Source organism: Equus quagga, chromosome 11, assembly GCF_021613505.1.
Source record: "Equus quagga isolate Etosha38 chromosome 11, UCLA_HA_Equagga_1.0, whole genome shotgun sequence".
Lineage (NCBI taxonomy): Eukaryota > Metazoa > Chordata > Mammalia > Perissodactyla > Equidae > Equus > Equus quagga.
In genome coordinates this window covers 24713728-24734308 of record NC_060277.1, presented here as the reverse complement: position 1 = coordinate 24734308, position 20581 = coordinate 24713728, and the positions used below count along the sequence as shown (strand labels likewise).

The 20581-nt window shown below is 41.4% G+C and overlaps 1 protein-coding gene across 5 annotated transcripts in view; it reads left to right on the top strand.

Annotated features, from left to right (window-relative positions):
• LOC124247491 (uncharacterized) overlaps positions 1 to 20581 on the top strand; it is a 166431-nt gene that overhangs the window by 89623 nt on the left and 56227 nt on the right. For 4 of the 5 annotated variants that reach the window (XM_046676825.1, XM_046676826.1, XM_046676824.1 and 1 more), the window contains 6 exons: positions 5638 to 5795; positions 6953 to 7064; positions 8479 to 8528; positions 8908 to 9084; positions 17070 to 17187; positions 19695 to 19860. In XM_046676825.1, coding sequence (XP_046532781.1) covers positions 5638 to 5795; positions 6953 to 7064; positions 8479 to 8528; positions 8908 to 9084; positions 17070 to 17187; positions 19695 to 19860 — 781 coding nt within the window. The remainder of the gene's footprint in view (positions 1 to 5637; positions 5796 to 6952; positions 7065 to 8478; positions 8529 to 8907; positions 9085 to 17069; positions 17188 to 19694; positions 19861 to 20581) is intronic. The other variant, XM_046676827.1, reaches the window with a different exon arrangement.

Genomic DNA, 20581 nt, shown 5'->3' with positions numbered 1-20581 from the left:
ATATTGCGAATACATGTCCTTTATCAAGTATATAATGTGCAAATATTTCCTCCCATTCTGAGAAACTTTCTTGATGGTGTCCTTTGAAACAGAAGTTTTTCAATTTGTTGAGTCCAATTTACCTATTCTTTCTTTTGTCACTTGTTCTTTTGGCATAATGTTTAAGAAACCATTGCCTAATCCAAAGTCATGAAGATTTACTCCTATGTTTTCTCCTAAGAATTTTGTAGTTTTAGCTCTTATATTTACATCTGTGGTCCATTCGTGGTTAATTTTTGCATGTAGTGTGAGGTAGGGGTCCCACCGCATTCTTTTGTGTGCGGTTATCCTGTTGTTCCAGGATCATTTGTTGAAAAGACTCATGTTTTCCCATTGAATTGTCCTGATTTGGCATCCATGTCAAAAATCAATTGACCATAAATGTAAGAGTATGTCTGAACTCTCAATTCTATTCCATTGATCTATATGCCTATTTTTATGCCAGTATTGATGTGTTTTGATTACTGCAGAGTTGTAGTAAGTCTTGAAATTAATAAGTATGAGTCCTCCAACTTTGTTCTTTTTCAAGATTGCTTTTGCTCTTTTGGGTCCCTTGCATTTTCATACGAATTTTAGGATCAGCTTCTCAATTTCTGAGGAAAAAAAAAGCCAGTTGGGATTTTGATAGGGATTGCATTGAATCTGTAGATCAGCTTGGGTACTATTGCCACCTTAACCATATTAAGTACTCTGATCCATGAACAGGGGATGTCTTTCCATTTATTTAGGTCATTTTTAATTTCTTTCATCAGTATTTTATAGTTTTCAGTATGTAAGTACTATACTTCTGTTAATTAATTCCAAGGTATTTTATTATTTTTGATATTATTGTAAATAGAATTGCTTTCTTTTTTTATTTTTATTTATTTTTATTTTTTTAAAGATTGGCACCTGGGCTAACAACTGTTGCCAATCTTTTTTTTTTTTTTCTGCTTTTATCTCCCCAAACCACCCCTGTACACAGTTGTATATCTTAGTTGCACGTCCTTCTAGTTGTGGGATGTGGGACTCCACCTCAACGTGGCCTGACGAGCAGTGCCATGTCCACACCCAGGATCCGAACCCTGGGCCGCCGCAGCAGAGCACACAAACTTAACCACTCGGCCACAGAGCCGGCCCCAGAATTGCTTTCTTAATTTCATTTTCAGAGTGTTTATTACTAATGTGTAGAAATACAATTGTCTTTTGTATATTGGTCTTGTATCCTGCAACTTTACTAAATTTGTTTATTAGTTCTAATAGTTATTTGTGTGTATGTGTATGTATTCTTTAGGATTTTTGTATGTACACAAAAAACATACAAAAATTTTATATGACTTCACCTGTAAATAGAGATAATTTTACTTCTTTTCAAATATGGATGCCTTTTATTTCTTTTTCTTGCCTAATTACCCTAACTAGACCCTCCAGTACAAGGTCAGAAATGGTGGGAGTAGATGTTATTGTCTTATTCCTGATCTTAGGAGTAAAGCTTTCAATCTTTCACCATTAAGTATGATGTTAACTATGGGTTTTCCTTAGATGCCTTTTACCAGGTTGAGGACTTTCCCTTCTATTCCTAGTTTGTTGAATTATTTTATCATGAAGGCGTTTTGGATTTTATCTATATACTCTTTTGAGCTTTGTTTTTTCACTTAACAGTATATCCTGGAAATCACTGCAAATCAGTTTATAGAGATCTTCCTTCATTTTTTTTTTCTTTAAAACTATATAGTTCTCTCTTGTGTGTACGTACTGGTGAATATAACTTAAGTGTAAAATTAAATATGGTTTTAGGAAATCAACATTCCAACTTAAACATTCTTTAAGCCTTAAGGATTCTATACAGCTCAGCACATTTATCCTTAACACATTTAAACTTACCACATTTATCTACCTCTATTTATCATTTCTACTCTTCACATTAATAGGAGAGTACAAATTTATGAGTATGGCAAGAATACTCAATCCTCACTTTTACTGTCAAATACTAATTCTCATAGAAATCAAATACTGAAGTAGAAAGTAGGGATAGAGTGAATTATATTGATTTTTAAAAATTCAACCTCAAAAATCTGAATTCAGTACCTACTGTTAATGCAGTATCTAACTATGAAGTTAAGCTCACTAGATAATACTAAGATACAATTCATGCTCCTGAGGAACTTATAGACCAGTGTGTGTAAGGGGGACAGGCCCACAGGTGGTTCAATTACAAGGCATAAAAGAAGTTCAACAAGCTAAAGAAGGAATTCATTGAAAAGAGAGGTCACAAAAGAGAGGGAACTAGGAAGGGCAGCACAGAGAGGTAGCATTTGGGAAAACCTGAAGGATGAGCTTTTTGACAAGCAGAGATGACCATGTGATCATTCTGAGTAGAGGGAAGACCCTTCAGATACACAAGCATAGGAGTGAGAAAGGGCAGATGGGGACTAGAAAAGAATGAGGAGCCCAACTTGACTACCAACTTTTCATACATAGTTGACATACACAATCCTTTATACAATTAATTTAATCTTATGAAGAATACCAATATATAAAACACGTATAAGTGGAGTCGTTCTGGTTGAAATGGAGGTTGAGAAGCTTATGAGTTAACTCCTGAGATCCATCCGGGAAGCAAACGTTGAAATTCACTAGATAGGAGGCCAGGGTGGGGGTGGGGGGTGGTGGAAAGCATTGGAGTAACAGCTTAGAAAGACCTGCAGCACAGGGAGGAGTAGGGAGGCATTAGGGTAATATATATATATATATATTTATTATTATTATATATATATATATATACACACACACAGATATACATGAATAAGTGAATATACGTGCATGCATCTACTCTGCTACAAGTGTAGGACAGGAAGAAAGCTGATGACATAATAAGGAGGAATAAATGATGGAGAAGGTAAAAGGGAGCAAGAGGAAAGGAGGGGTAGAAGGGAGGAATGAAAGAGACAGACAGAAAAAAATTGTGCACTGCTACCAAAGCCAACAAAGGGAAGTGTTTCAAGAAGAAATGACTCACCAAAGAAAATGTACAGATGGCAGATAAGCACATAAAAAGGTGTTCAACAACATTAGTCATTAGGGAAATGCAAATTAAAACTCCAGTGAGAAACTACTACACACCTAGTAGAAGGGCTAAAATTTAAAAGACTGGCCATTCTGAGTGTTAGCAAGGAGGTGGAAGATCTGGCACTCTCGTACACTGCCAATGGAAATGCAAAATGGTGAATCACCTTGGAAAACAGTTTGGCAGTTTCTTAAAAAGTTAAACATCCACTTACCACACGATCTAACCATTCTGCACTTATTTATTTACCCAAGAGAAAAGAAAGCATGTGTCCATACAAAGACTTGTACACAAATGTCTATAGCAGCTTTATTTAAAATAGCCAAGAACTGCAAAGAACCCAGATGTCCATCTCCAGGTGAATGGATAAACAAATTGTGGTATATCTGTATGACAGAATACTACTCAGCAATACAACGAAATTATGTATTGACACATACAACAATATGGATGAAGCTAGACAAAAAACAATAAATACTACATGACTCCATTTATATTAAATTCTAGGAAATGCATTATAATCTATAGTTACAGAAAGCAGAGCAGTGGTTGCTTGAGGAAGGGGGCAGAGTTGGGGGGATGGCTATGGTCTTTATTTTGATTGTGGTGATGGTTTCACAGTTGTATACATATACCAAAACTTACCTAGTCGTACACTTTAAATATGTGCTGTTTATTGACTATCAATTAAACTGCAATAAAGCAATTCTTTTTAAAAGAAGAAAAGAGAAAAAGATGTTGAAAGTTGACAGAGTTAAATGTAGAAGGAAGAACCAGAAGAGTAGGAATTAAAATGAGGCCATTTGACAAAAGTTCATTGCTGACTCTGAGAGAGCAGTTCTAATGGGGTTGGGTGAAAGCCAGACTGCCAGAGTTAAGGAATGAGAAGGTGGTAGAAGAATAGAAGCAGTGCATATTTACTGCTCAAACTGCCATGATAAAATACCAGAGACTGGGTGGCTTAAACAACATAAATTTATTTTCTCATAGTTCTGGAAGCTAGAAGTCCAAGATCAGGTGCCAGCATGGTCAGCTTCTGGTGAGAGCTCGCTTCCTTGCTTGCAGATGGCCACATTCTTACTGTGTCCTCACATGGCAGACAGAGAGAGAGAAAGCTCTGGTGTCTCTTCCTCTTCTTATAAGGGCAATAGCCCTATCAGATTAGGGCTCCACCCTCACGACCTCATCTGACCCTAATTACCTCCCAAAGGCCCCATCTCCAAACACCATCACAGTGGGGCTTAGAGCTTCAGTGTAAGAATTTAGGAGGAGACAAAAACATTTAGTCCATAATAGCTCTTTAGCAAGTTTGGTCAGAATTGAGGAGGAAACTTGAGAGGGTAGAAGAATTAAGAATAAAATAGATGTGAATATATTTGTAGGAAGGGGGTGGAAAAGAAGCAACTGAGGATAGAAACGAAAGATGGGCATGGCTGGGATCGCGAGCGCAGGTAAGGGAGTCAGGGAGTTAATGGTTCAATTCAGCAACTTCTCTGATCCAGGCAAGGCAGTGAGCTACTGCTGGAGATACACGGGCTCATGGAATGCTCTCAACAGCCCCATTAGATGGGGACATCATCCGTTTTTCTAGGTGAGAAAACAGGTTCTCAAAGGTTGAGAAACAGAGCCAGGATCACCAGCTGAGTGTCAGCCCCAGGGTCTGATTGCAGAGCTTGTGTTTTCCTCCCTCTCAGCTCACTCACATCCTTTCTAAGACCTCTTGAGTCTTCTGAACTGATATAATCTATGATTTCCAGGAGACTGGGATAGCCCAAGGGTGTCAGAAAAAACCAAGATGGAAACTTTAAACTTTTTACCTACGATTTTTTCTTTTGCCTCATTCTTCTTCAGTAATTCGAATATGGATAACTCATTATTTCTTTCTGTGAAGAAGAATGGTATTTCCTTTGAAGCTTAATATTTTTCTTTTAGTTAGCATTTTAGGAAAATGTAAAAGAATTCTATGCGTCATGCCTATCACTCCATAACCAACAGGAATACTGGAAGATATGGATTTCCCTTTTTTTCCTCCCCATCTCTCTTTCTCCTCTCTCCTACCTTCCCTCTTCCTGTCCCTCCTTCATCATTACATTATGTATGACAGCATATTAGCTCATCTCCATCTGCTTAGGCTGTACCAGAATGGGCATCCTGAGACAATTTTTCAGATCTTGCAGCCAAGAAGTCCATCAGCAGTATTTCTTGAGAGGCCACTCTATACACAGCCCTCCCACTAGCCACGCTGTATAATACAGAATTTGTTTCAGAGCACTTTAGACAACTGCACTCTACTCTGGAAATAGTTATACTTAGCGCTTGACCCCTTCCTTGTACAAAATATCTGTCTTTCCTTCTCTCCTTTGGTCTCTCCTCTCGTCCCTTTTCCTCCTCTTCTCTTCTCTACCTCCCCCACCCCCAACCCCAGCCCATGTACCTAGTCATTTACATGTGTTTGGGGTAGGTTCTGGCTGTGAGATCATTTCATAGGCTGTAAAAACCATGGGACTTACAAATCCAACACATTGAATTCACTTTGGTTTGAAATATTTTAGGAAATAAGTTCAGATCTGAGAAATCATGGTGGAATGGGTCCACCCAGAAGAAGAAATTCTAGAATTGTGAATGGCATAGAGAGCTTCCTGGTAGCCCCAACTCCAAAAGTTCCAGATACCCTTACTCATCCTTCAGAAAGATTCCAGGCTATCAAAAGGTATGGCACCCGGGGGTTATTTAAAATAACAAAAGTGTCTTCTTTTAAGTCAGTGAATAGCATTGTTTTATGGGACTGAAGGATACTAAACTCCCAGAGTGACCAGCATGTGTTTAAATTTGAAGACCTTGTATGAAGACATTGTATGAACACTGAGAAGACTCAGCTGCTTCCAGTGCACTCCAGTGTATGGTAGAGAGTCAACATTTCCTAATTTCAACCTCTTTTCTCTTCTCACCTCTCTTCCTTTCTCTTTCTTTTCCCTTCCTTCCTTTCTCCTTCCCTCTTTCTATATTTTTCAAATTCCAAAGAGGGTAGAACACAAGGAAGAAGAATATGGGCCTCTCCAAATTTTCCATGTTTATCCTAAACAGAAAAGCACAGAACTACCCTCACTATTCTAATAAGGATTCTACCATTGCTTAGAATAATAGGATGGTGCTTTGTCAGAGAGGCACGGCCTCAACAGAGACATGTCCCACATCATGCCCTGTATCAGGGTTGCCCTATAATGTCTTGATCTCTTCTCACCATGACAAAGAAAGAGAGATGTTTGTATTCTGTAATAATTGTAAATACTCTGAGTATTTTATTGGGGCATACCAATGACACTCTACTTTAATTCTGGCAAATTTAAAATAAAAAAAATAATAGGTAAAGCTACTCTGCTATTCAAGATGCCATTAGTCTGACACAGGACCAGAGTTCAAGTGCCCTAAATACACATTCCCAACGTGTGGATGGAAGATTTAAGACCCATGTGTCCAGTCAAGAGGACCCTTGGGAGGCCATTTCACTCCAGGTACCCCTACAGTTCAGGCCAGGAGGGCACAAAGGAACCTGGGTAGTACAAACACTGGGCCAGGCTATGAAGTTTGGGACTCAGGAGGCACTGCTGATGCAAGCTTCAGGCATGTGGGGATCCCCAAGGAGGATGGTGACACATCAGCATCCCCAGTGAATATAAGTAGAAAACACTTGTGAAAAACACTTGAAGTAGGTACGAATCACAGAGACAGGGCCACCTGCTCTCCTGCTGCAACGCCCAGTACACGGCCCCAGGTGTTCCTGTCCTCCAGAGGGCTCTCTAGTTGTCTTTTCGTTATATGTCCACTTACCTCCCATGTTGGGCTCAGATGTCTCTATTCACTTGTCAGGGCTCCAGAGGCTTTCGTGTCTATTCAATTAGAAAAGGTGGGGCTGCGGGACATGATGCTGAACGCCTTCCTCCTCAGGAAGCAAACCATGGCTGACAGAATGAAGAGCCTGGTGAGTGTAGTGAGAAGGTCTCCCTAAAGCTCTCCTCATCTCTCACATTTGAGCAAATAAAAATTCTTAACTTGGAATCTGTTGCTTTCGGCCTATTTGGGTAGAACCACTGGAAATGTAAAGAACTGAGAAAGAGTGTTCGATAAGAAATAGAAAGGAAGCAATTCAAGCTGATTGCAGTCTAGTTTTTAAGACTTGCATTTTTTTCAAGGCCACATTTTGTTTTGTCACTTTCTAAATGGAACTATTTTTAGCACCTGCTCTAGAACATTTGGCCACTCCCGAGTGACCCACAGGTCCTTAAGGGGTTTAGACAAGGTATGTAAAGTCTCTTGCCATCTAATTCACCTCTTATCTTGGTTTTTCAGATGCTACTGCCATGTTTCTATTTAAGGGTTTTATATTAGCCTAATCTGTTAAAAAATATTATAAAAGTCAAACCTTTAATCCATTGTGCATATCATTTCGTTATTCAACAATTCTTTGATACGGAACTCATTAGGCTAATATATGGTAATTTGGGAGAGAAATTACAAGGTTTGCAATCTCTAGGCTTTGTCCCTACCTGTGCCTGTAAAGGAAAGAGGTCAATTTACCTAATCCAGTCTTACAAATGGGATATGATGGAGGCCAGAACTTCTAGATTACTACTCAGCAATGACGGAGGCAAAGGACCCCTTTTAATAAGTAATTGAGATAGTAAATTACTTCTTTTTACTAGAATATTCAAAAAATATTGACCAAATGAAAACTGTAGTAGCTCATTAACTGCGCTTCAGGATTGTACAATGCCTGTCAGATTAGAAAGGGCTCAGGGAATATAATTGTCAATTTTGTCAAGGTCTGGGATTTTAGCCTACCTACCAGCTAGTAAGTTAGCCTGTTACTGTTCTGAGGATGCTGGCGGAAGTCACAAGATTCCTAGGTCAGAGACAAAGAACTTCATTGCTCACAGCAGAGCAGGCAACATGAGCTTCCTGTCTGTGTCAGCTTCCTTTGCCTTCCAAATCCCAAGCGGGCAACACGGAAGAGCCTAAATGCATGCAAGTTTGTGTCACAGTTGAGTAACATTGAGTTTGGGGAATCCACCTCTTTTATAGCAATCTTGCTCTTTTTCCTGGAGGGAGACATTACCTCATCCCTCAAAATTGCTCTCTGCAAACATAATCCCAAGAAATGGCCCAGGTAAAGAGTGGTCAGGGCCTTGCATTCTTGGTTAACTCAGAAAGATGTGCAGGAGCAGGAGAGGCCCATAGAGGAGTGAGGATCGGCAAGTTGACCTTCAGAAAGAATATCTCAATTGTGTGGCCTTTTCTTGCTCTAAGTTTGCTATAAGCTTGTACACCCATATTAGCATGGGGAGTTCCTGGAGCCAACTGTCTAATAGAAAAACTGTCATTCTCTTTTATCACAGGATGAAATTGCGAAAGTCAAGAGAGACGTTATAGTTGAATTTTGTCAGAAGTAAGTATAGTATATGTGAACTACACATGCTGATTTCTCTGACTCTGAATTCAATAAATAGCAGTATTATGTAGAAAGCCAGACAATGAATAGGTGCTTTGTGTTTAAATAAGCCAGAGTCCTATTGAATAAAACCAAATTAAACTGTCCTCTGACACACAGAGGAAGGAGCATCAGAAGTGAAGGACAGGAGGCGTTCTGAAGAGGTCCACACCTCTGCCTTCAGGTGATAGTAACCTGACTAAGATGGAAATTTCTTCTGGGCAGAGGTCTTCTATTCTCTGTGAAAAGTCTCCAGGGGAGTAGATCCTGGAACTTGCGTGAGAGAGGGAACAACTTGGATTCACCTTCCAGACACGGTCTTCTTCTGACTTTGCAGATTCAACCGCCACATGTCTCACTACGCCCTTCGGGGTCAGATCATGGCATATTGCAATAGCCTGAGAGCCCTGCTGGACGACTTCCCTACTGTCAGGGATACCTTCTTCATGGTGGGAAAACCACAAGAAAAGAAGGGACTGAGGGACTCCAAGGAAGGCCTCAAGGCTGACCCCAGGTGCGTGATTTCCTTTAGAGTTGGTCACTGCTCCTCCTCATCCTCCCCCTCCTACTGGAGGGCAGGTTAAATTTTGTGTAGAAATCTTGCTCCCTTTACTGCATTTGACCTTGATCTTCTGGTCCAGAAGGGCAAAAGAAAGTTAACACTCCAAAAATAAGCATATCTTTGTATTTGAACCCAGAAGGAATTCTTTGTTTATAGGCTCTTTGAGTGCTTTTTCAATCCATGCCGTTTTGTTTTCCCCTAGAAAGCCCAGAGATTTTCGTCAGTCACGCCTTTTAAGCCTTTTTAAGCCGGCATCTAAAATCAGGAGACAAATAAGTAAACGTGATCTTGAGCTGTTCTGGCTTCAAATATTTTACTCAATGGAATAGAAGAAATATTTAGAAAAAATAATGCACCAATGCATTGGATAAATTAGAGTCCTTCTGCATTTCTCTGATAGAGAAAAAATATCTATGTAGAGAGATATTAAGTGAAAAGAGCAGAGCTGCTTCCAGACTTCCTTATCATGCTTTATCCAGTTTTCCAAATGTTCTTAAGTCAGCCTACCTAGAGTTCACTCACCTGGATAGAGGAGTTAGTGCACCCGTGTGGTCAGTGACCACGTTTCCTTTAAAAAAGAAAGGGGTGTTAGTTATACAGTTATGCAGTCTCCGGGGGGAGCAAAAACATCCTGTAGGGTGAGTTACCCCCCTCCTTAACCTTTCCCTTACAGCACGGACCTTAGTGCAAAGTAACAGTAATACTTAATAAATATGATCATGGATGGATAAAAGGGAATTGAGGACCATTTGTATCAGACTACTCTTTCACCCATTCATTCATTCATTATTCAACCATTATTTATTCAGGGCTTACTTAGTACCAGGCACCTTGCTAGGTGCTGGAGTTATAAAGGCACATAAGTCGTTGACTCTGGCAATATATTCAGTCTAGTTGGGGAAAGCACTGTAAGCAAACAAGCAGCTTCAAAGATCTCAAAAATAACATGTTCGAGTTATATGAAAAGTCCTGTGAGGACACAAAAGAGGAAGTGTTTAACTCTAGCTCAGGGCATCAGTGAGAAATTCAAAGGGCTAATTGCCCTTTGTTAATTACAGGTAAATTGGAGTTCACCAAGAAAATGAGGATGATAGAATGGGCTAGAGAATGAAAGAAGTTGGATCCTTAAGCCCTTGACTGACTGATAGCTGGCTATCAAAATAGTGGCCAGTCCTACCTTGATAGTGATAAGGTGCCCAGTTTGTGGGTACCATTGTTTTGTCTCTTGAGCTCAGCCAGTGCATTCACTTGGGTAGACTTCAGGATTCACCTAGTGGGAGATTGCGTTAGAGAGAATAGGCAAGGATGCCTCAGGAGGCTGACAGTTTGCTAAAGGGTTTTACTGGGCATCTGTTGCCCAGTGAGGCTGAAATGCATCTTTCCCCTGTATGAAACATCACAGGATAGTCCTCTAAGACTTCTTAGTTCCATTTTCTCATCCACCTACTAGCCAAGTCAACCATTTATAAGCCCAAACTATATTTGGGATCAAATTTTAAAAATATTTTTCAGAAGTCTAACCACACATTCACTACATTTGTGTTTAGGATAAAATGTATTCAGGAAGTCTATTTTTGGTTCTGATCTGTTTTATTTGCAGCAACCAAATATGGAGGTCAGGAAGGATAGTGGAAAAAAAAATCTCTCTAACTTGTAGGTCTTGCTCTATTCCTTTATTGTTTCTTGTGGATGACTGTGTGTTTCCTAAAAATTAAGGAAAGAGTCATTTAAGCGGGGAGAGCCTAGAGACCTAACTCATCTGGTCAGTTAATGTGTGATAATTTCAAGGTAGGACTTTGGGCCAGGGAAGTGTGAGCAAAGTGAATGCCCACCCAGAGCCCAAGTCATATAGTCCGGCAGTGTGTGAGCAGGTACTGATACAGACACAGTGGTTCCCCGCTATACCTGTCTCCTACTTCCTAAACTCTCTGGATTTTAACATGTCCCTTTTAATACACACACAAAATGCAACATAGGGAAAGCAACTTCTCTCTTCTGTGGAAGTTTGGAAAAGGTACTGTATAATATTCTTCCTAACTCCAAAGTCTATGATTCCGTATACTAAGTTTTAGTAAAACTTGAACCTCAGCCACAAGAAGGTGTAGTGAAGAGAACCACGGCCTGGGAGCTAGAATATTTGGACTTTACCCAGCTCAATCATAAGTTGTTTTGAGGTCTCTGGCAAATCACTTTTCTTCAATCTCTGGACTTCAACTCTTCATCTGATGAGTGAGGAAATTGAAGCAGCTCTCTGAAGTTAAACACGCAAAGATTCTTAGTGCTAAGGTGTCTAGAGCTTGATTCCAAGGAATGGGACTGCTGAGGAAAGACTTCTTGGAAAGGAGCCATTTAAGAGTGTTCGTGATAAATGAAATCATCCCAGACCGAGGTCAACTAGAGCTGAAGGGACAGAGTTGAGGAATGAGGATCATGGAGGACAGAGGTGCTCACCTTATTTATAAAATAAGGAGTTGGGTTAGATCGAGGATAAGAAATAAGTTTTATTTTAAATGTCAGTTCAACAGTGTGTTAGCACCTGCTGAGGATTCTGAGAAATCCCAAGCTTATGAGACTGTTGTCATTGATTGGCAATGTCTACCAAGGTTTAGGAAAGGGACTCCTTACTTGTGTTTTCCTTCCCTTGACTAGAAGAGCCCCATGAATTCTGTAGGTCTAAAATTCTAAGATGTAGCTTAGTCCTTAAAAGACTGTAATGTGGGGCTGGCCCCATGGCTGAGTGGTTAAGTTCGCGCGCTCCGCTGCAGGCAGCCCAGTGTTTCGTTGGTTCGAATCCTGGGCGCGGACATGGAACTGCTCTTCAAACCACACTGAGGCAGTGTCCCACATGCCACAACTAGAAGGACCCACAACGAAGAATATACAACTATGTACTGGGGGACATTGGGGAGAAAAAGGAAAAAAATAAAATCTAAAAAAAAAAAAAAGACTGTAATGTACTGTTTCGTTTTAGCAGAGACCCTTGCCCCTCACCCAGAGTCTCTATAGAAGAGGAGCCGAGGGGAGCTCTCCTCTCAAGGACACCCCTTGAGTCCTCAGGCCCTTCATGGCTCCAGAGGAGACTGGAGTCTGGAAACTAGGATGACACTGGCCGTACTCCCAAGAACAAGAACAAGGCTGATGGAGGAGCAAAGAAAGGACAGAGAAAGAGGACACTAACATTAATTGAACCCTTCCTTTGTGACAGGCAGAGCCACGGCTATCCCATACTGCTGCTTTATGCGGATTAGAAAAAGGTACCTCTTCCTCTGGGCAAGTGTAGCTCCATGCCAGGATGCAGAGCTTGGCAAGTAAAGTATAGGCTGGATCTCGGCCACTGCTGGTTGCCTCAGGGTACATCCTGAACAAGAGCACGTGAAAGCCTTGATGCCAAGTTCTGTACAGCAATGGATTAGACATGGCCCTTGCCCTTCAGGCAAAGGGAAATAGGTAACTACAGTACATTGTCATAAAGGATAAAATAAAAATATAGTGAAAGCACCCACCAGGAAATGTTCAGTATTGTCTGAAGGATTGGGGAGGTGGAGATAGGGAGCAAGGCAGGCTTCAGGGAAGAGGGGACACTTAGCCTGGGTCTTGAAGGATGACTAGTGTTTCAGTGGACAAGGAAAAGAAATTTAGTTCAAGCTGGGAGACATGCATGTTCAAAGGCACAGAGATGTGAGACAGCAGGTGGACTTCTGAGTGACTCCTATCCAGAGTATGTGAGGATGAGCTGCAAGAAGTAGGGTGTATAGAGCGATGGGTAAGGTCCAGAAGTCCGGTGTTTGTCCTTCAACAAACAGGGAGAAGGGAAACAAGATGATTGTCAGGGACATCATGTAGGAAGCTACTGAAACTGTACAGACAAGAGATAGTTAGGAGGTGAAATCAACAAGGCCAGATGCTGGATTTAATGTGGGACTGAGGGAGAAAGAGAAATCTAGGAAGTCACCCAGAGTCTCTGGCTTGGGTGAATAAAAAGGTGGCAGGGCCATTATTGGGTGATGGGTACAGAGTTTCAATTTTGGAGGATGGAAAAAAAAGTTCAGGAGATAGATGGTGGTGATGGTTGCACAACAATGTGAATGTACTTAATGCCATTGGACTGTACACTTAAAAATGGTTAAAATGGTAAGTTTTATGTTACATTTATCTTTACACAATTTTTTTAAATGGGGGAAAAAAGGATAGCAATGACATGAAGAGGAAGAGATGTGGAGAAGGAGATAATGAATCATGACTCAGAAGCCTAAGCTGTGAATTTCTTCCATTGAGCTCCCGACAAGTCTCAGGAGCTTCTTATTCTGGATATTCTCTGCACCTTCATATTATTCCATTCTGTCATGCTTCTATCATAGAATTATGTTTGCACATCTAGCTGCCTCTGGAGTCTAAGATCCTTGAGGGCAGAGGCTGTCTTCATTTCATATCCTGGGTGTGTACCTCTGCCTTTGACCTTGGTTGAAAGGATGTGTAGATGGAGTAGGGGAGGGAAGGGAGATGGTGCAGGAAGTGGAGAGAGTTCCAGCCAGCGGCCTTTAATTCAATTACGAAATAATAGACCATGTCATCAAGTGCTGACAAGAATTTGGTATGAGGCTTAAAGAAGACTTGGAATTACTGAAAAGGAAATTGACATAAAAGCTGATCAAAGGAAAGAAAAAGGATTGTCCCGGAGTGACACAGCTCAGGCTGGAAACCATTTACTTGTTGTTACATCAATATAATTAACAGTATGATTTCCTCCAGCTGTGCTCAGCAGCACGCAACTAGAAGCAGAATCAGAATAGCTGGAGGGATCCAGAGGTGAGGTTTTGCTAGGTAGATGAGTTGAGAGTACAAAGAGTTGAAGGTGAGAGAGTAGTTCACGTGCTTGACTGTGAGACCCAGTCTGGGTAGGGAAGTGAGATCAGAATGGGACTGACAGATGGAAGGGGAGACTGGAAACCTGGATGACATCAAAGAGCATATTTTATGGGGATGAAGGAGGTTTAGTGGGAGTGAATGAGAAAACTGGAGGAATAAAAGATCGAGCTGGGAAAGTGGGATGTTTAAGTCTTGGGAGGTGACATGGTCTCAGGTGATGATAAGGTCTGGAGCGTGGCTCCGGAGTGAGCATCTGAAGGGGAGTGAAGGTGAAGAGGGGCGATATTGAGCAGGTCAAGGAACTGTCAGGCCAAGGAGGTGTGCACCATCTACAAGGTAGGGAGGAATCCTCCTTGTAGGGCTGAGAACTGGGCTATGCTCCTGTACTGGGCACCCAAAGCTTTCTGCAGCCCTCTCTTCCCCTCAGCAGATGGCTGCTCGTTGCAGGCAGAGGTGGAAGTGGCAGGAAATAACGAGATGGGAAGTAAAGGATAATACTTAGGAGAGGGCCCTATGGCTCCAGGGTCGTATGTGCTTCCCAGAGGCCAAGGACAGGTTCACCCATGCTGCTGCCAGCCCCATGGCCCGCAGGCCCATGTGCTCAGACACAGGCCTCGTGACTTTTTATTATTGATATTCAACATTCCTTTGGGGACCTTCAAACACTGTGAACTGAATAATAGAGATAAGACCGGATTAGGCTGGCTTTGATCTGCTCCAGGACAGGCTAGTCTGACTTTGTGGTTGCTGAAATAAAGGAAATTCTCCGAACTAACACCGTACTTTGTTCCTGAGCTTTGAATTACCTGATTAAAACGCTGAGACTTGAAAGGTGGTTTTAAAGCCAATGATTCACTCCAAGTAGAGTTTTAATGATTTCAAAAGTCTCCCATTCAGAATGTTTGAGATTGAAAACATTCAGTTCTCAGTTAAAATGAATTACATTTTACTTTAAGTGGAAAGGGTCATCTGAATTTCTCGTAGAGACCCAGAAATAATAACAACAGTCAAAAAATGCCCCCTATGATTTCCAAAATGCCCCTTAGAAGGCAAGACCCTCCCATGGAGAGTCCTTGCTAGAGACAATGGAAATAGGAATGACAACTGGGTGCGAGTGTGAGAGAGCGATGGGGTCAGTAGGACCTGAGGAGTAAAGGAGAAAAGTCTGAAAATGACTCTCTGGTGTCTGGTTTGGGGGGTGGGGGATGTGGTTCTTTTTACACAGGATGGGGCACAGGATTGGGGAGGAAGGGGGTAAGGAGCTCAATTCTTTCCTCTTTTGACTGAGGCGGTCTGAGGCACTGCCATCCAGGATGAAGCAAGTTGGAACTCTGGAGCTGTGGAGGGGAGGGCCTGCAAATGTGGATTCAGGAGTCCCTGGTGAATGGATGGTAGTTGCAGCCGGAAGAGTGAACACAATTGGCCAGGACAGGAGAGAGAGCGAGAAGAGCAGAGAAGAGAGCTGAGGTGGACCAGAGGCGCCCTGGGCAGGGGACGGTGTGGAAGGAGGGGCTCCATATCCGCTGTACACTTCCTTCTGCTGTTTGTCTGTCAGGCCTGCCTGGTCTAGCACAACCAAGACAGGCCTGAGGTGTCACTAGTCTCTAGCCTTCCCCCATAACCCTCAATTCTAGGACATCCCCTCATTAGCGTGTTCAAGTCACCCCTTCTTAACAGATTACTACTGCTGGGCCACATGCATCCCTTGGCCCCCACCCACCCCTGGCCACTTTGCCAGACACCCACACCTTAGCATCATAATGACAAACTTTATATAGCACCTCACAATTTATAAAATACTTTTCACGTGCTTGATACTCTTTTTAAAAATTATTTCTTTCACCAATCCTATGAGTTAGAAATTATTATTCGCTTTTTATGGATGAAAAGACTCACAGAGGACAGTTTGCGTAAGGCCACACAGCTCTGAGTGATGGGAGCTGGTCTCAAAATTGGGTCCTCTGATGCCAGATTCCACATCTGTTAACTGCACATATCACCATCTTCCACACCAGATGAACACAATTAATTAGACTTGAAGGCGCCGAATCCATCCAAGCAGGAAACAGCTCCCCGACACCCCCTCGCCACCCCGTTACAGTGGGCTGCCTCAGTCCTGAGATGATTATAGTCACCTCCCCCCAGCGAGTGTAGTATAAAGATCACGAGCTTCCACTTGTGTGAAGGTCAAAAATAGGCAAAACCCAAGAAAATAATCTTTTAATGGTGCATCCATTTGTGGTAAAACTACGAAGAAGAGCTAGCATTGATTAATGTAAAATTCAGGAGGGTGGTCACCCGGGAGGTAGACGTTGGGCTTCAAAGGAACTGGTGACATTCTATTTCGCAGGCCGGGTAGTGGGTACCTGGGCTTGTGTGAATCCTTAAACTAGACATATATGGATTATGTGTCTGTATATAAACCTACAACAGAGACAGCTATATGGCTGCATAAGAAACGATAAGGTATGTGGAGGAGGAAGAAAGCAGAGGGGAGAGAGAAGGAAAAGAGGGCGGGAGTCTAGAGAACCTGGCAAGAAACGTGGTGGGGAGGGGAGGAAAATAGAGGTTGGTCTTTAGAGCCTGGATTCTGGGACTGGACAGATCTGCATTTAAATCTTAATTTCATCTCTTAGGAGCTGGGTAGGCAAGATCTATGTAACCTCGTAGGGCCTCAGTCTCCTCATCTGTGAAACAGGAACAAAATACGTACATCCTGAGGCTGTCATAAGAATTAAGTGAGAAAATATGGCACACCCAGGATGGCACGGGCCATCTAATTCGTGCTCTTTCTTTCCTTTCTGACCACAGCTTCCCTCCCTCCATGCCCACGCCTTCCTCCAACACAGCTGAGGCTAAAACCAGTCCAACTGCTCTTCTCCTGTTGAGATATTTATAACTGTGGCCACCTGTGAGCGGTCTGCAGCCGTAGGCCTGGTGCCCTTGGGCCTGGAGGCTTGGCTCGTGTGTCGCCACAGCCTGGGCTGGAGGGAAGCCATATAAATAGCTCATACTGAGGATGCCTCATTTTTAGAGAGAAATGCTGCTTGTGTTTTCTCCTAATGCTGCAGGACCTATCAGCCGCGGCCACGACGTTTGCTGTCTGATGACGGGGAAGTCTTCCTCAATTTATGGTTCATACCCCATCCTGCTGAAGTGCTGGTTATGTTTAAAACTCTGCCAGAAGAGGTTTGTGGTTTTTTTCTGTGTGCCAGAATGGAAACTGGCTGTTTTTTTGTCTCATGCTTAAATGTATCAATTTCAGAGAACGTTTCTTATTTCTTCCCGGGACATCGAATAACTGACATCTTCTCACAGCTCCTAATATTTCTGCCTGCTTTATTATCATTTCTCTTGGGCCTCATTATTTCATGAGTTCTGTTTCTCCCTGGTCATTAATGAACACTAATTGGAGCTTCCAACATTCCTTATTAATCCTCAATTTCCTCCCCAACCCTTCAAGAAAACCCCGCCCTGATGCTCTGAAGCTAATGAGAGGCTATCACCCTTAATCACAGTCATTAGCTGGCTACTGCTTTTGAGGGGTTGCTCTTAGTACTTAACTTACTGATAGAGGGTAACCATAAAAAAAAAAAACAGTGGATATAGAAATACATAAAGCACTCAAATAAATATTTGCTAAATTCCGTGCAATTTTGAAAATGGCAATTTGGGAACATCCTGACTTTTCTTTGTAAGTGAAAAGCTGTTTAGCAACCTAAATTTCTCACCCTTTTTTCCTTCCACCTCCTCCCCTCCAGCTCTGAGGTGCAATTAACAAGTAAAATTGTATATATTTAAAGTGTACAACATGATGATTTGCTATATGTATACATTGTGAAATGACCACCACAATTAAGTTAATTAACATATCCATCACCTCACGAAGTTATCTTTTTTGGTGGTGAGAACAACTATCTACTCTCTCAGAAAATTTCAAGTATACGATACAGTATTATTAAGTATAGGCACCATGTTGTACATTACATCGTCAGAACTTATTTGTCGTATAACTGAAAGTTTGTACCCTTTGACCAGCATCTCCTCATTTCCCCCACCCACTGGCAACAACTTTCTATGAGTTTGACTTTGTTTTAGATTCCACACATGAGTGAGATCATATAGTATGTATCTTCTTCTGTCTGGTTTATTTCACTTGGCGTAATATCCTCCAGGTTCATTCACATTGTTGTGAATGGCAGGGTTTCCTTCATTTTTATGTCTGAATAATACTCCTGTGCATATGTGTATGTGTGTATCACATTTTCTATATCCATTTATCCATCCACTGGACACTTAGGTTGTTACCATGTCTTGGCTAGTGTGAGTGATGCTGCAATGAACATGAGAGTACAGATAATCTCTTTGAGATACTGATTTTCTTTCTTTTGGCTATATACCCAGAAGTGGGATTGCTGGATCATATGGTAGTTCTACATGCAAAAACTGGACCCCTATCTTATACCACTCACACAAATTAACTTGAAATGGATTAAAGACAAATATAAGACTTGAAACTGGAAAACTCTTAGAGGAAAGCAGAGGAAAAGCTTCTTCACATCTATCTTGGTGATTTTTTTGGGTATGACCCCAAAAGCACAGGCAACAAAAGCAAAAATAAATAAGTAGGACAACATCAAACTAAAAAACTTCTGCACAGCTAAGGAAACAATCAACAAAATGAAAAGGCAACCTACGCAATGGAAGAAAATATTTGCAAACCACATATCTGATAAGGGAGTAATACTTCAAATAATACCTAAAATAAGGAACTCATATAACTCAATGGCAAACAAAACAAAAAAACCCAATAATCTGATTAAAAATGGGCAAAGGACCTGAATAGACATTTTTCCAAAGGAGACATACAAATGACCAACAGGTACATGGAAAATGTGCTCGTCATCACTAATCATCAGAGAAATGCAAATCGAAGCCACAATGAGATAGTGCCTCATACTTGTTAGAATGGCTATTATCAAAAAGACAAGAGACCATATGTATTGACAAGGATGGGGAGAAAAGGGAAGCCTTGAGCACTATTGGTGGGAATGTAAATTGGTGCGGCCATTATGGAAAACAGTATAGAGTTTCCTCAAAAAATTAAAAATAGACCTACACTTTCTTTCATTGAAAAATTTTTAGATGTTTTTTAAACTATATAAAAATACTACCTTCTGCACTTAAATCATAATTTTTCACTCTTTCTTCACTTGAATGTTGCTGATATTTAGGATCCAGTGTTTGGTTTTCAGTCATGTGCTTAAACCGTGTTAGTAGATATCTTGCTTTGCTTACAGGTATTCCCTCAGGGCAATGTTGTCTGAATATGGGGTCCCTTCTAGAAATGTACGTATGACCCTTGTATGACTTCATTGATAGTCATACAAACACATTTTGATGGTGTTTATGGCCACCAATGGCTTTCAACAAAGAGAAACAAATTGTTTAACCACCACCTCCCCCCGCCCCCACAGGAGTTACCTTGTCCAAGGGCATATAACCCACTTCATGAATAGGTTTGTTGTTCTTTTTTTCAGATATTATCCTGTAATTATTATCCTGTATTATGCTCTGAAAATGTTTATCTAAATATTCTTGTTTAAAGATATTGTCCCTAATCAATGCTCGTATGTTTTTATATACCTCTTAGAAACTTCTTAAAACTCATTTCCTTGTATTGATTTTACCCACAGGCAGCTTTCAGAGCCTTGAAGCTAACTCTGCAGCTGATAGCCCCTCTCCACGACATTGTGGCCTACCTTTTCAGTTTTGCTAAACTTGGAAATTGTCCAGCATGTTTTGAATTTCCTCTAAGTCCTAACCCTTCGAGAGGTGACTGGGGAGGAACTGAGAGCATCGGTAAGTGATTAAAGGTGGTTAAAAGCACCTTCACTATTCAGTTGAAATTCTGTGACACTTCTTACCCCCAGCTTTATTGAGGTATAATTGACAAATAAAATTACAAGATATTTAAAGTGTATGATGTGATGATTTGATATGTGTATACATTGTGAATGGATTTTCCCCATCTAGTTAATTACTGTGAAGCTCTTTTTTTTTTTAAGATTTTATTTTTTCCTTTTTCTCCCCAAAGCCCCCCGGTACATAGTTGTATATTCTTTGTTGTGGGTCCTTCTAGTTGTGGCGTGTGGGACGCTGCCTCAGCATGGTTTGATAAGCAGTGCCATGTCCGCGCCCAGGATTTGAACCAATGAAACACTGGGCCGCCTACAGCGGAGCATGTGAACTTAACCACTCGGCCACGGGGCCAGCCCCAACTGTGAAGCTCTTAATACTTGGAAAGATAGAACTAAAATATTTTCTCAAAAATGACAGTGGTAAGAAGGGGAAAGGGAAAGTCCCATTATGTACTGTCTCCAAACTGATTAATTCCACATTTACAGGTTAAACCACGAAGAACACCAAGTCAGAAGTTGGGGGCCTGGGTTTTTACCCTGCCTCTGCCACCTGGCTCCTAGAAGCTGAGTACTTTACTCTCTGGGTCCCTGTCCATCGATGAAATGGGAATGATGACACTTGTCTCATAAAGATATTCTATGGGTTAAAATCTGTAAAATTG